This window comes from Chrysemys picta, chromosome 6, assembly GCF_011386835.1.
Source record: "Chrysemys picta bellii isolate R12L10 chromosome 6, ASM1138683v2, whole genome shotgun sequence".
Lineage (NCBI taxonomy): Eukaryota > Metazoa > Chordata > Testudines > Emydidae > Chrysemys > Chrysemys picta.
The window spans coordinates 104,342,399-104,356,126 of record NC_088796.1 but is presented as its reverse complement, the minus strand read 5'-3'; the positions used below and the strand labels follow the sequence as shown (position 1 = coordinate 104,356,126).

The 13,728-nt window shown below is 40.3% G+C and overlaps 1 protein-coding gene across 8 annotated transcripts in view; it reads left to right on the top strand.

The window, feature by feature from the left end:
• CNTLN (centlein) overlaps nucleotides 1-13,728 on the top strand; it is a 275,372-nt gene that overhangs the window by 15,533 nt on the left and 246,111 nt on the right. For all 8 annotated transcript variants that reach the window (XR_010588654.1, XM_065549483.1, XM_065549484.1 and 5 more), the window contains exon 2: nucleotides 11,784-11,872. Coding sequence is in view for 5 of the 8 variants with exons in the window: in XM_042850538.2 (XP_042706472.2) it covers nucleotides 11,784-11,872 (89 nt within the window). In the remaining 3 variants the exon portion in view is untranslated. The remainder of the gene's footprint in view (nucleotides 1-11,783; nucleotides 11,873-13,728) is intronic.

Genomic DNA, 13,728 nt, shown 5'->3' with positions numbered 1-13,728 from the left:
GTTTAAAAAAGCTGTTTGAACTTTTTTTTTCTTAACACTGTAATAATTGTCAGCTAATGTTGTTACTTCTATTAGACCAAACCTGTAATTATTAATAGATTTAAATCAAAACATTTTAATAACTAAAATTGTTTCTCTACTTTGAGAGAAGTAAGGCTAAATATGTAATGGTAACTTTCTGCACTCGGTGACTGACGTTTTACAATTGTTATAATTAGAAATTCTGTACATCTACATGTCTTGACGCTAATTTTCTTTGCAAGTGTTAAAGTTCACAAAGACTTTAACCAAGGGAAGTGTAAATCATAGATTATTACAAGTAGCATGTGGCTGAAAATATTAATTCTTATGTTAAATTATTTTAACATCACTCTTTTGGTCTCTATAATTGACAAAAAGTTGCACCATCCTGCATTTTTATAATAAAAGTAAAAGGCATGCATTGATTTGGATCACAGTATCTTATCACTAATACACTGAAGTTTAGAGCATGTCTGGTACCGTCTCCTCATAATTCTTTGTTTGCCCTTTAATAGTTTGAAGGGGATAGCTGATCCTTAAATGTCGAGTCCTACCATCCAAAACAAATAGTACAGGTAGAACAGTTACTGCTTTTTTGGGTACTGTAATTTAATGCAGTTTAATTGATTAATAGGTGATTTAATATTCTTTTTAAAAAGAAAATGTACATTTTCCTTCTGTATTGTTTCAGCACCCCTGTTTACAAACTTTTTTCAAATTTTAGTTATGGTTTGAAGATTTGGGTAAAAATTTCGTTTGTTTTTTACTTCATGTAAATGAGATCATTCATCCCTACCTCTGATATACTACCACAGGCTGATAGCATTTCTTATTGGAGCAATGCATGCTTCTGGGGGAATTCTGTGCTACTGTGCAATGCAGAGTTTGTGCAGAATTCCATGTTTCCCCTGCAGAATTGGGCTGCAGAGCTGCTGGCCACCACTAGGGCACTGGACTCTGTGGAGCCCAGCTCACAGTGAGCTGAGCACCCAGCCTGGCGCGGATAGCGGCTCCATGCTCTGGCTGCCCAGTTTTGATCGTCATTCTCCCATGGACAGGGGAGGGCCCGGGAGACCTAGCTACGGCAAAGGGTGAAAAAGGGCAGGGCTGTACCACACCACATCCCTCGACAGGACAGTAAAGTGGGGTGGAGTAAAGGCTCTGGCGGTGCAGATGTCTGGTCTAGGGGGTGCCCCACGGCTGGGCTCTTGGGGGAGAGGGATGCAGGTGTCTGGGCTCTGGTGGTGCCCGCAGCTGGGCTCTGGGGGGAAGGGCCTGCAGGTGTTTGGGCTCTGGGGGCCCCACACAGCCCCCTCCAGTACCCCCCAACTTGGAACTGGGTTGTCGGATGGGTTTCTTTAACTCTCTACTCCTGGGGGAATCTTTTTTACTATTGTCTGTATTGTTTACACATTTGTTGACAGGTATTCTGAAATAAATTACCAAAATAATTGAAACTGAAATGATTATATTGTGTTATTTTGACAAATAACATATGCAGGATTTTGTAGAGTTTTAAAATATTGTGCACAGAAATTTAAATTTTTCGATGCAGAAATTCTCCAGGAATAAATGCTTTTATTTTTAAAAGACAGGCATGCCTGCGCCCTCAACAAAAAAACAAACAAACTAAAAACAACGTCCATTTGTTCTCCCTAAAATTTCATATTCTTATCCCAGAGTTAATTTTTTTCTGGAAGGTTTGGTAACATGTAGGGAAAGAGGTTAACCTAGAGGCTCATTAAAATAAGGATTCTAAATGGAAGTCACAGGGAGGTTGGGGGAGGATCCCTGCCATGAAGAGGAGTTTTCCTTCCCCTAGCTCAGGTGCAAGGAGAAATACTATAAACATCTCTGTAAGCTACGTAAATGACTTTTAAATCAACAAGTGTTTACTATTTTACTGCCTTTGCAGGTGAGGCTGAAGAAAGTGCAAGTCCTGAGTCTTTCTGCATTGTGCCAGGGTAGAAGAATCATAGAATCATAGAATATCAGGGTTGGAAGGGACCTCAGGAGGTCATCTAGTCCAACCCCCTGCTCAAAGCAGGACCAATTCCCAACTAAATCATCCCAGCCAGGGCTTTGTCAAGCCTGACCTTAAAAACCTCTAAGGAAGGAGATTCCACCACCTCCCTAGGGAACCCATTCCAGTGCTTCACCACCCTCCTAGTGAAAAAGTTTTTCCTAATATCCAACCTAAACCTCCCCAACTGCAATTTGAGACCATTACTCCTTGTTCTATCATCAGGTACCACTGAGAACAGTCTAGATCCATCCTCTTTGGAACCCCCTTTCAGGTAGTTGAAAGCAGCTATCAAATCCCCCCTCATTCTTCTCTTCTGCAGACTAAACAATCTGTTCCCTCAGCCTCTCCTCATAAGTCACGTGTTCCAGCCCCCTAATCATTTTGGTTGCCCTCCGCTGGAGTCTTTCCAATTTTTCCACATCCTTCTTGTAGTGTGGGGCCCAAAACTGGACACAGTACTCCAGATGAGGCCTCACCAATGTCGAATAGAGGGGAATGATCACGTCCCTCGCTCTACTGGCAATGCCCCTACTTATACAGCCCAAAATGCTGTTAGCCTTCTTGGCAGTAAGGGCACACTGTTGACTCATATCCAGCTTCTCGTCCACTGTAACCCCTAGGTCCTTTTCTGCAGAACTGCTTCCTAGCCGTTTGGTCCCTAGTCTGTAACAGTGCATGGGATTCTTCCATCCTAAGTGCAGGACTCTGCACTTGTCCTTGTTGAACCTCATCAGATTTCTTTTGGCCCAATCCTCTAATTTGTCTAGGTCCCTCTGTGTCCTATCCCTACCCTCCAGCTTATCTACAACTCCTCCCAGTTTAGTGTCATCTGCAAACTTGCTAAGAGTGCAGTCCACGCCATCCTCCAGATCATTAATGAAGATATTGAACAAAACTGGCCCCAGGACTGACCCCTGGGGCACTCCACTTGAAACCGGCTGCCAACTAGACATGGAGCCGTTGATCACTACCGGTTGAGCCCGACGATCTAGCCAGCTTTCTATCCACCTTATAGCTCTGTTCAGAGTTGTGTGTACCTGAAAGTTGCAGGATGCAGTATTTTCTCTTCCTTTCTAGTGAAACCCTCCCTCTCAATATCTTTCCCGTTAGTAATCTGGCTTTATAGCTAGCAGGCAGGAATTTTCAGTATAAAGTATGTGGCAGTCTCCTGTGTTTAGTCTAAGTCTTGAGTGTATATCCAGCTCCTGGAGTCACGTGAATAGATTAGAATCTCAGCTTTCCTTTAAAAAATAAAGTTAAGGTTCTAATGCTGTCGGTTACAGAGAAGCTTGGAAAAAGTGACACACTTGTGGTGGAGGTAAGGAAGCCCCAAACCAAGAAGGTAAATAAAGAAACCTCAAAATATATTTAAAAATTTTGGTTTTTAAGCCACCCACGTGATTTTTGATAACCTGATGTATGTTTTTAAAAGGATTGGGATTGGCAATATTGGATTACTTCTTCTGTTCTTGATGAATTCGTAGGTCTGCAAACCAGGATAGCATTAAGATTTCTGCTTACTTACTGTCTGCTACTATAAGGTAAATTGTGCAATGTAAGTTTAATGTGTATATTTAAGACAGTGATTTGTTTGGATGCCCATGCCAACCTGGTATCCCTTGGCTACAATGGTTGTAATAAATTACCTGAGCGGGAAAAGAATTAACACTGTTTATTTACCAACTGCTTTTTAAAAAAAAATTGTTTAGACATACTTGTGTTCTCTCCCCCTTTGCCCCATAGTTCTCCTCTCCATTGTGCTGAAGAGGTTTGTCTTGATTTATAATTAAAGTAGTGCTATTTAGAGTTGAAGACCCACTGACTTATTGATTTTCTCCCCTAAATAATTTAAAAGAAATCACAACTCTATCATTGTTATTTAGTGTATTTTCATTTGACTTGATTTTTCTTTGTCTTCATGTGAGTGTTTGTATGTTGATGCTTTTTTCATGCTGTAGGTATAAGATGTTTGGTATCTTAAAAAGATTTTGAACTAATTTAAAATAATACTGTAGTACTTCTGTTTTTCACTGACTTAAACTGTGCTTGGAAGCCTGAAAAGTAATTATTTCTAAATTTGGAAAATATCGGTATCTTATATTCTGTTTCAGATGGAGAAGGAGCAGCCATGGCATTTAAAATATATGTTCTGAAATATCTAGATCTTTCGGAGTGTAATGGGGTGGCATCCACCGCGAGTGCCCCCTGGCCGATTGCGTGTGCCTGCACTTAGTCTGCGGTGACCTCTATCAGTGGTTTCTCAAGCGCGTTTCAATAACTCAGACCTCTGGCTGAGTCACGCACACAGAGTCTGTATGTGAAACAAACCAGACCCCTTCTGGGGTATGCAGTCTGCTAGGGGCCTATCCCAGCACCCCTCCGTTGGCATCTCTGTAGCCCTCCATGGGCTCAGTCTTTAAGTAGTCCCTGCCTTGGTATGAGGCCATACCCTGAAGCCCTCTCTGCCTCAGTCCCACAGCCCCTTCTTGACTTGTCTTCAAATAGTCCCTCGACCATGGTATGGGGCTGTGCCCCAGGGCTTCCTCCCTGGACACTCTTCATGCTTTCTGGGCCTTTCTGGCCCCAGCTGTTCTTCTGTCTTCAGTCCCAGCAGCCAGCCAGGAGCTCCCTCTTGCTCCCCTGGTTCCTCAACTGATCTGTCCATGGTCCTGCTGCTCTTTCAGCCAGCTCGGAACACAGTCCTCACTCCTCCAGCTCCAGGTGGCAACTCACTGTCTCTAGCTCTGCAGTTCCTTGGGTCCTGAGTGGCTATTCCCTGCAGCCTTTCTGATTGGCTGCTTCCCCACAGCCACTCTAGGGCACTTGCAGGAGTTCTCTACTGCACCTTTCTGGAACTGGGTATGGTAGGACCCTGAGGCTTCCAGCAGGGGCCTCTTGCCCTAGTCCGGTGGGTCTCAAACTTTTGTATTGGTGACCCCTTTCACACAGCAAGCTTCTGAGTGTGACCCACTCACCCTTATAAATTAAAAACACATTTTTTATATTTAACATTATTACAAATTCTGGAGGTGAAGTGGGGTTTGGGAGTGGAGGCTGACAACTCGCAACTGCCCCGTAATAACCTCATGACCCTGTCACAACCCCCAGTTTCAGAACCCCTGCCCTAGTCCACCCTGTCACAGGAAATAATGTGTAATACCAGTGAAGGGGTTGCAAGTAGTTAATGGAAACCAGCATGGAGCTCAAATAATTGTTGTGTAATTTACGTTAAACACTTGGATGAGATATTCTTGTAGAGAGCACAACAGTTTAAAATGAAAATTGGTCTTGCAACAAGTTGACAGCATGTAAAGTGCAGCTATTACATGGTCCTTTATTATTTCATAATTATTTTTTTAAATAAAAATTAAAATGATGGAACAAAATCTCTTCCCCTCTCTCGCCCCTCCCTCCCCCCCCCAGTAAATCACATCCTGCTGCCATTGAAATCAATGGAAAGTACCATTGACTTAAATTGTGTAGAGCAGAGCCTGGTACAAACCCCACTGAAGTCAGTAGAAAGACTCACATTGACTTCAGTGGGCTTTGGATCAGGCCCTGTACACTTACCTTATTGTGGAGCTATGCTTATGGCTCTGTAGTTAAAGTTTCAGATAAGTTCCATTGTGAGCCCTATTTCTAGCCTCCTTATAACTTTGGCTATGGACACTGATTTGTCCAAAAAAAATGAGATTTTCTCTGAAGGCTATGGAGAAGTTTTCTGTAAAGTTGGAAGAAAATTCTTCAGTTGATGAGTAATAGAACACTCAAAAGAACATCCTGATTTGAAAACGTGCCTAATGCTTATTTGAGTTCCTCTAGTTAAAAAAAAGCTTGTTACTACCCTTTCATATTTTCCAGATAGTTAAATCTTCTTGAAAACTAGTATAGAGGTTGCCATTTGAAGAAAATAAGATGTAATTAAGTAAAATCACTAACCATTATTATATATAATGGTAATAGTTATAGCCCTTTGTGTGGGATAGTATATTAGGCTTTAGGGTCCCATGTGGAGGTATAGATCTGTTTTGCTGACTCACTCTGGAAATCAGACCACCAGGGGTCAAATTGAAAAAGAAAATATAGTGGCACTCTTCCACGCTCTGCCCACAAAATAAATTGCCCACTTGAGATGCCAAAATCAGCTGCTGCTCTCAGAATTGTGCAGATGTTCAAAATATGTTCACGTATGCTCTCTGGGTTGTGCTCATCTCAATGGATTTGGCTTTTTGATTGAGGAAAAATGTGATGGTAATCTCCTAAACCCAACCCACTTGTGGTGCCAAAATGAGCTTTCACTCACAATAGATTGTATAGACTTTCATAATATGATAGTTTTTCTTCTTTGTTCTATACTTTGATATGGAGTGAAATAGTTAATGTTGTCATTTTAAATGATCATCATAGGCATTTGAACCAACACCCATTGAAATGAATTGGGCAGTTTATACATCTCAGAGCTCTTGTTTCAGGCTCTTTGCAAACTCGGGCAGATATGGATTTATAGATTCCAAGGTCAGAAGGGGATTATTGTGATCATCTAGTCTGACCTCCTATATAACACATGCCATAGAATTTCCTCAAAATAAGTCCTAGAACATATCTTTTAGAAAAACACCCAATCTTCATTTAAAAATGGTTAGCGATGGAGAATCCACCCCAACTCTGGGTAAATTGTACCAATGGTTAATTATTCTTGTGGTTAAAAAATGACACCTTATTTCCAGTCTGTTTAGCTTCAACATCCAGGCACTGGATCACGTTATACCTTTCTCTGCTAGACTGAAGAGTCCATTATTAAATATTTGTTCCTCATGTAGACACTTATAGTCTATAATCAAGTCACCCCTTAGCCTTCTCTTTGTCAAGCTAAATAGATTGTGCTCTTTGAGTCAATCACTATAAGTATGTTTTCTAATCCTCTAATCATTTTCTTGGCTTTTCTGTGAACCCCCTCCAAATAATCAACATCCTTCTTGTATTGTGAGCACCAGAACTGGACACAGTATTCCAGCACTGTTTTACCAGTACCAAATACAGAAGTAAAATAACCTCTCCACTCCTACTTGAGATTTCCTTATGTATTCCACGATCACATTAGCACCTTTGGCCACAGGTCACATTGGGAGCTCATGTTCAAATGATTACCTACCACAATCCTGAAATCTTTTTTTAGAGTCCTTGATAGAGTCACCCATCCTTTAAGTATGGCCTACGTTCTTTGTTCCTAGATGTATACATTTACTTTTAGCCATATTAAAATGCGTATTGTTTGCTTGCACCCAGTTTACCAAGCAATTCAGATCACTCTGAATCAGTGATCTTTCTTTTTCCTTATTTACTCCCTCAGTGTTTGTGTCGTCTGCAAACTGTATCCATGATGATTTTTCTTCTAGGTCATTGATAAAAATGTTAAATAGCATAGGGCCAAGAACTGATCGCTGCAGGACTCCACTGGAAATACACCTTCTCAATGACTATTCTCCATTTACAATTACATTTTAGACATATCAAATAGCCAGAATTTAATCTATTTCATGTATGCCATGTTAATTTTATATCGTCCTAGTTTTTTAATCAAAATACTGTGCAGTGCCAAGTCAAATGCTTTACAGAAGTCTAAAAGAGTTACGTCAACATTATTACCTTTATCAGCCAAACTTGTAATCTCATCAAAAAAAGATATCAAGTTAGTTTGACAGGATCTATTTTCCATACACTCGTGTTGATTTGCATTAATTACATTACCCTCCTTTAATTCTTTATTAATCAAGTCCTGTATCAGCCACTTCATTATCTTCCCCGCTCGGAATCATTGTAATGCTGACAGGGTTATAATTACTCAGGTCTTCCTGTTTATCCATTTTAAAAATGGGCACAATATTAGTTTTTTTCCAATCTTCAGGAACTTCCCTGTGCTCCAAGACTTATTTAAAATCAACATTAATGGTATAGCAATCTCCTCAGCCAGCTCTTTAAAAACTCTGGGTGCAAGTTAACTGAACCTGCTGATTTAAAAATGTCTAAGTTTTGTAGTTTCTGTTTAAATCCTCCAGAGCTACTGGTAGAATGGAAAGAGTGTTATCACCATACGATGAGACTGTATCATCTGCACTAACTAGTACTTCTGTGGAGGACTTTTTTGAGCACAAAATTCAGGCGATACTTCATAATATTGAGCAAAGTCTTTTACTAAAGATTTAACTTCTGACTTGTTTTCTTACCTAAAAACTTGACAACTAGAAATCTAAGAACTGAATTTATCTTAAAGCAATAGACAGTGTCACAAGATAGGTGGCATTTTTAGTCTAAATTAACTGTATGGATTGTCCGTTTTTTGGCTTGGATTTAGTAACTTCATTAATGTGTTTCATTTTGTCTGTCTTTAAGTTTCAGCCCTTTCTCCACTAGGAGCTGAATTCCAGCACTTCTGATGAATTAAAGGTGACTTGTAAGATTCAGAGGGTGGGACGGGGCTCAGTGCTGGGGCAGGGGGTTGGGGCGTGGGAGTGGGTTGGGGTGCAGGCTCCGGCAGCTCTTAGCTCAGGCAGCTCCCAGAAGCAGCGGCATGTCCCCCTCTGGTTCCTTTGCGGCGGCGTGACCAGGCAGCTCTGCGCGCAGCCCTGTCTGCCCCCACAGCTCCCATTGGCCACAATTCCCGGCTAATGGGAACTGCAGAGCCGGTGCTTGGGGTGGGAGCAGCATGCAGAGCCCCCTGGATGCCCCTACACATAGGAGCCAGAGGGGTGACATGCCACTGCTTCTGGGAGCCGTGTGGAGCCACAGCAGACAGGGAGTCTGCCTTAACCCTGCTGCACCACCAACCGGACTTTTAACAGCCTGGTCAGCAGTGCTGACCGGAGGCACCAGTGTCCCTTTTGGACCGGGTGTTCCAGTTACCTACATGCATGTATAGTTAGTCTCACTCTAGAATTATAAACCTAAATTTACAAATTGTCTTAAATATTTCGAATTTCAATGGGCTGAAATTTGGTATGTTACCTGTCAGCACAAATGTTGATTTAAGCTCATATCCATTATACTAGTTTTTTTTTCTTCAATTTGAAAAACTTGTGGTCGGAACTGTCAAGTGGTCATGACTTATGTGGTATTTTGAAATACCTAATACACACAAATTTTAATAGCATAGCATCTTATAATATTGGTTCACTAGTCTCTGTTGCATGACTTAAGTGCTTTCCTGCATCAGGGCTTACGTTTTGAGTATTCCCATTCCAGTCAAGCAGGTGTGTCAGTGCTTTTCCTGAATCGGTACCTTTGGTGGAGTTACAGTGGTTTTTGTGATTTGCCAATTGTAGTTTGGTATCAATGATGTAATTCATTTTACAGCAACTATGGTATTTTGTTAGTTCCTTGATTTCTCCCCCCCCCCTTTGGTATTGCTGAAGCCCAGTGCATTGGGGGAGAGGAGGTAGGCGTGTTTTACTAGTAGTTTAGAAAAAGGCCTGGAACCCAGAATGGTCATGTCTTCTGATTTGACCTAAACCTCTAGCTCCTTGTATGATCCTAGAGCAAGTCAATTTGAATACTTTGAGCATAAGTCATCCCAAATGGAAAACTGAGGTGGGAGGGAAGAAAAAACATATGGCTGAAAGACAGACGTTGCATCTAAGCTGTATTGGTTGAAAATTCCTTACCAGTGCTGTGATCGTTTCTGCCACTGCTGTAGTTAAACACTGTGATGGATATTGCAACCCCATACAATAACTTTTGGGACCATTGTATTAAATTTATGAATGGTTTATGTATGACTCTCTTCTACACCCTCAAGGAGGGTTTCCATAGCTGCTCCATGAACTAAAAACAGTGGGGTGTGATTAAGGTGGGTTGCTAAGACTATAAATAAGGCTACAATTTAGTCATGGAGGCCGCGGAAGTCATGGAACTGTGACTTCCAGCGACCTCCGTGACTTCAACGGTGGGGAGCTGCAGGGTCCCCCACAAGCAGCGGGGTACCCCGCAGCTCCTGGCCGCCGATCCTTATTTTGTCCTGGATATTTTTAGTAAAAGTCAGGGACAGGTCACAGGCGACTACCGTTAATTTTTCCTTTTTGCCTGTGACCTGTCCCTGACTTTTACTAAAAATATCCGTGACAAAATCTTAGCCTTAACTATAAACAACTCCAGAGAAGGTACCACCCTGGGATAATTTGCATATATTGGTTCATACTGGATTTTCCAGAGACCAAGAGATAAAGAAAGAACTTTGGATGTGTAAAGGCTGAGTTTACACTCATGGTCTTCCTTTTGATTCAGCAAATGGATGGGACTTTTGGTCCTAAAGGGACCCCATCCTTGCTGAAAGTTTGGAAGGGATGTTGAATTAGCAGAGTTCTCATGTGGACGATGGTCAATTTCTGGTATTTTTACTAAGCGTGTAGGAACTTTTGTTGTTTTTATATGTTTTCTCTGTAATGTTTTTCTCCTTAAAATAAACTTACTCTGTTGAGGAAGAGCTGTGTGATAACTTGTGACTGCTGGAAATACACTATTCATAACCCTAGGAGAGAAAGCAACTCACAGAGGCTGGGTAGGGAGATTAGCTTTCTGGAGATATCACAGTGTATGGCAGGGGTCTGTGCAGTCTTAAAATCCCCACTCAGAAGGGAGTGGGACATAAGTCAGACAGATGGCTGGGGGCTTGAGACTGATTGGGCACTTCTAGAGTAGACCATTGAGAGGGAATATTGATGCAGTTACCCCGAAACTGTGACAACCACCTAATTTAGGATAAAACTGTCTGGTGCACATGAATGAAATCCATAATTCTAAATGTGGAAAACTAATATCTGTATTAGAATAAAATGCAAGAACAGTGCATTTTCAACTTAATTTTAACCTAAAATCTATTCTCAGCTCTCCTGCTGCAGTTTTAAAATGGGGGAGGATAACAACATTCCTTTTCTTGCGGGTTGTGAATTTTGTTTTCATTGGAATGACCCTGGATTTAGCCTCTCCTTACCTTAAGGCTTTGATTTTCAGCCTGGGGGTTGCCAAAAGGGGTTAAAGAGTCATGAGCATAGTATCTTTGCCATATTGCTAGTTTGCTAGAACATCCCAAAATGGAAAAGGAGTACTAGTATGGAAAAGGTTGAAAACACTGCCTTACTTAAGTGCGTTCTAATACTATCTTACTAATACTTATAGAACCTCCATCTCGCTGCTTCTAAAGCATCTATATTTAAAATCTTTGTTTCATGAAGGAGGAATTTGTCCTCCGTGTTATTTGTTCTCTGTCAAAATGTTCTGCTTCTAGTAAAAGCTATTTTTTGCTGCAAGATCTGAAAGTTTCTCGATATCATTAGAAGATTCTATCCTTGATATAAGAGACTGCATTCTTCCAGCAGGGGAGCTGAATTTGGGAGTTCAGACTTGCTCCTCTGGTGAAGGAGAGAATTGCATTTCTTTTATACCTAGAACTGAAGGAGGAGTGAGAGCTGTCATTGAAGACTTATCTATTGGCATTTTAGAAAGATATTTTACTATTTCTGTGCTAATACTTTTAAATTAGTTTCTCTTTGTTGAGTTGGACATCTGTTGAAACAAGCAGGTAAATACATCATCTTGAGCAGTAAAGTCACTGGACTTTTCTCTAAAATATAGTTCTTAATAATTTAACTTCTGAATATTAATACTAATAGTTCATTATTCTGTAAAAGTTGTATGCTAAACATACATATTTTGCATTGTTTATTTCTCTCTTTGTGTTTTTAAGGCTGATAAAGAATTTGTATGGTCTTTGTGGAAACGCCTCCAGGTGGCAAATCCAGATCTTACACAAGCAGTCAGCTTGGTGGTGGAAAGGTGAGCTTGAAGACTTTCTGTATAATTTTTTTTTAATCAAATATGCTAGATATCTCTTCTATTTTGATGCCACATGGTTTCATGTTTAAAAAAACATTGTAAAACAGTCTTAAACTTCTGAAATTATCTAGATCCTTTAATTTGTAAGAATGGTATCTTTAAACTTTGTCAAGACTTCCTAAAGCCTGAGATAGGCTTTTTTTTTTTTTTTTTTTTTTTTCAGAAGCAAATCTAAATAAACTTTAAAACTCTGTGCTTTCATCCAGACTGCTCCTTCTGCATTGAACGATGTTCCTAATCTTATGTATAAGGAGTCTATCCTCGCATCCCTCAGATTCATTTGGTGTTATTCCTTTATTAAAATAAGGGCTGCTAATGGTGGTTAGATTGAATGGTAGTCAGTGACTGTTTTTATATACTGTGTACATACATGATATATGGAATTTTAGGTTGCAAAATCAAGCACTCAGTAATTAGGTAATTCTAGAATTAAGGTTACCTGTGCAACTGTAATTCTGTTCCCTGGTACATAAGCATTTTGGTGAGGTCTTTAATTAAATGATCACATACTGTTTTTTTCCACAGGGTCCCTGCATTATTCAGTGGACAGGATGGACAGTGCTAAGTGAAAGAGGCAGCTGTTCAACACTTCTTTCTATCTCCAAGCCCTGCACTGAATAAATAATATCTTATTTACTGATGGCATTCATCACCATAGTATCTGGTTCTTAGAAATATTAATGAATTTAGCGCCATAATATAGGATTGCTTTACAGATATTAATAAATTTATCTGCACATTAGTTCTGTGACCTAGGGAAGTATGGTATCCCTATTTTGCAGATGGGGAATTGAGCCACACAGATACATACTGAGGCCAAAATTAGAAGAAGTGATCATTAATTGTTGGTGCTCAACTTAAGATAGCTGTGGCCTGACTTTCATAGAGGTTCTAATCACCTGAAGCTTCCATTGATTTCAGGTAGAGGTGTGAGTGTTCAGCACTTATGAAAATTTTGCCCCAGGTGTCTCAAGTTGGACACCCAGAAAATAAGGAAAACAGTTAGTGGCCACCTCTGAAAATTTTGCATTAAGTGAGTTGCCCAGCATCATGTAGAAGGTCTGTGGTATAGCAAGATACAACCCACTTCTTGTGCATCCCAGTCTGGCACCTTAACCACAAAACCCCTTTTTGATTGCTGTAGTTCCCTCCCTTAATCACCAATCATCAGCATCTGCTGTGAATATGGCCTGGGTTCTACAGTCAACAGCTCACTCACTGTACAACCCTGTCTCATTTGCCATCCATCCTCTGCACTGAAAGAAGAAATGACTGTGTGGTAAAAATAGTATGTGATCATATAGTTAAAGTCTACAGCATAATACATACACACAAGGTGACATAAATTGATGTTGCATGGGAAATGTGGCTGCAGTGGAACATTCAGAAAATTTAGGAGTAATTCTAGAACAAGTTCTGCTGTGTATGTTCAGATGATGACTTTTTGTGATTAATAACTTGTCCAAATCCGGACATCTTTTGATGAGGACAGAAGATATTTCTCTGATCCCAGGACAATTCCTCTACCAAATGTAAAGTTTTATTCCAAATCCCAGGGGTGCTAGAGCTGTTAAACAAACAAACAAACAAAAAAAAAACAGTCACACTTTTTTTTAACTTTGGCAAAACTGTTTCTTGCTAACTTCATTCTTGGAAATGGCGGAATGAAAATTTTTTATTTTATTCACTTTTGCTAAAAATTATTTATGTAAAAATATCAACCTGAGGCAGAGAGCAAACACAGAAAACTGAAAGTTGATTGCATGAAAAACTTGGTAAAGTTCTAAGAAAGTGAA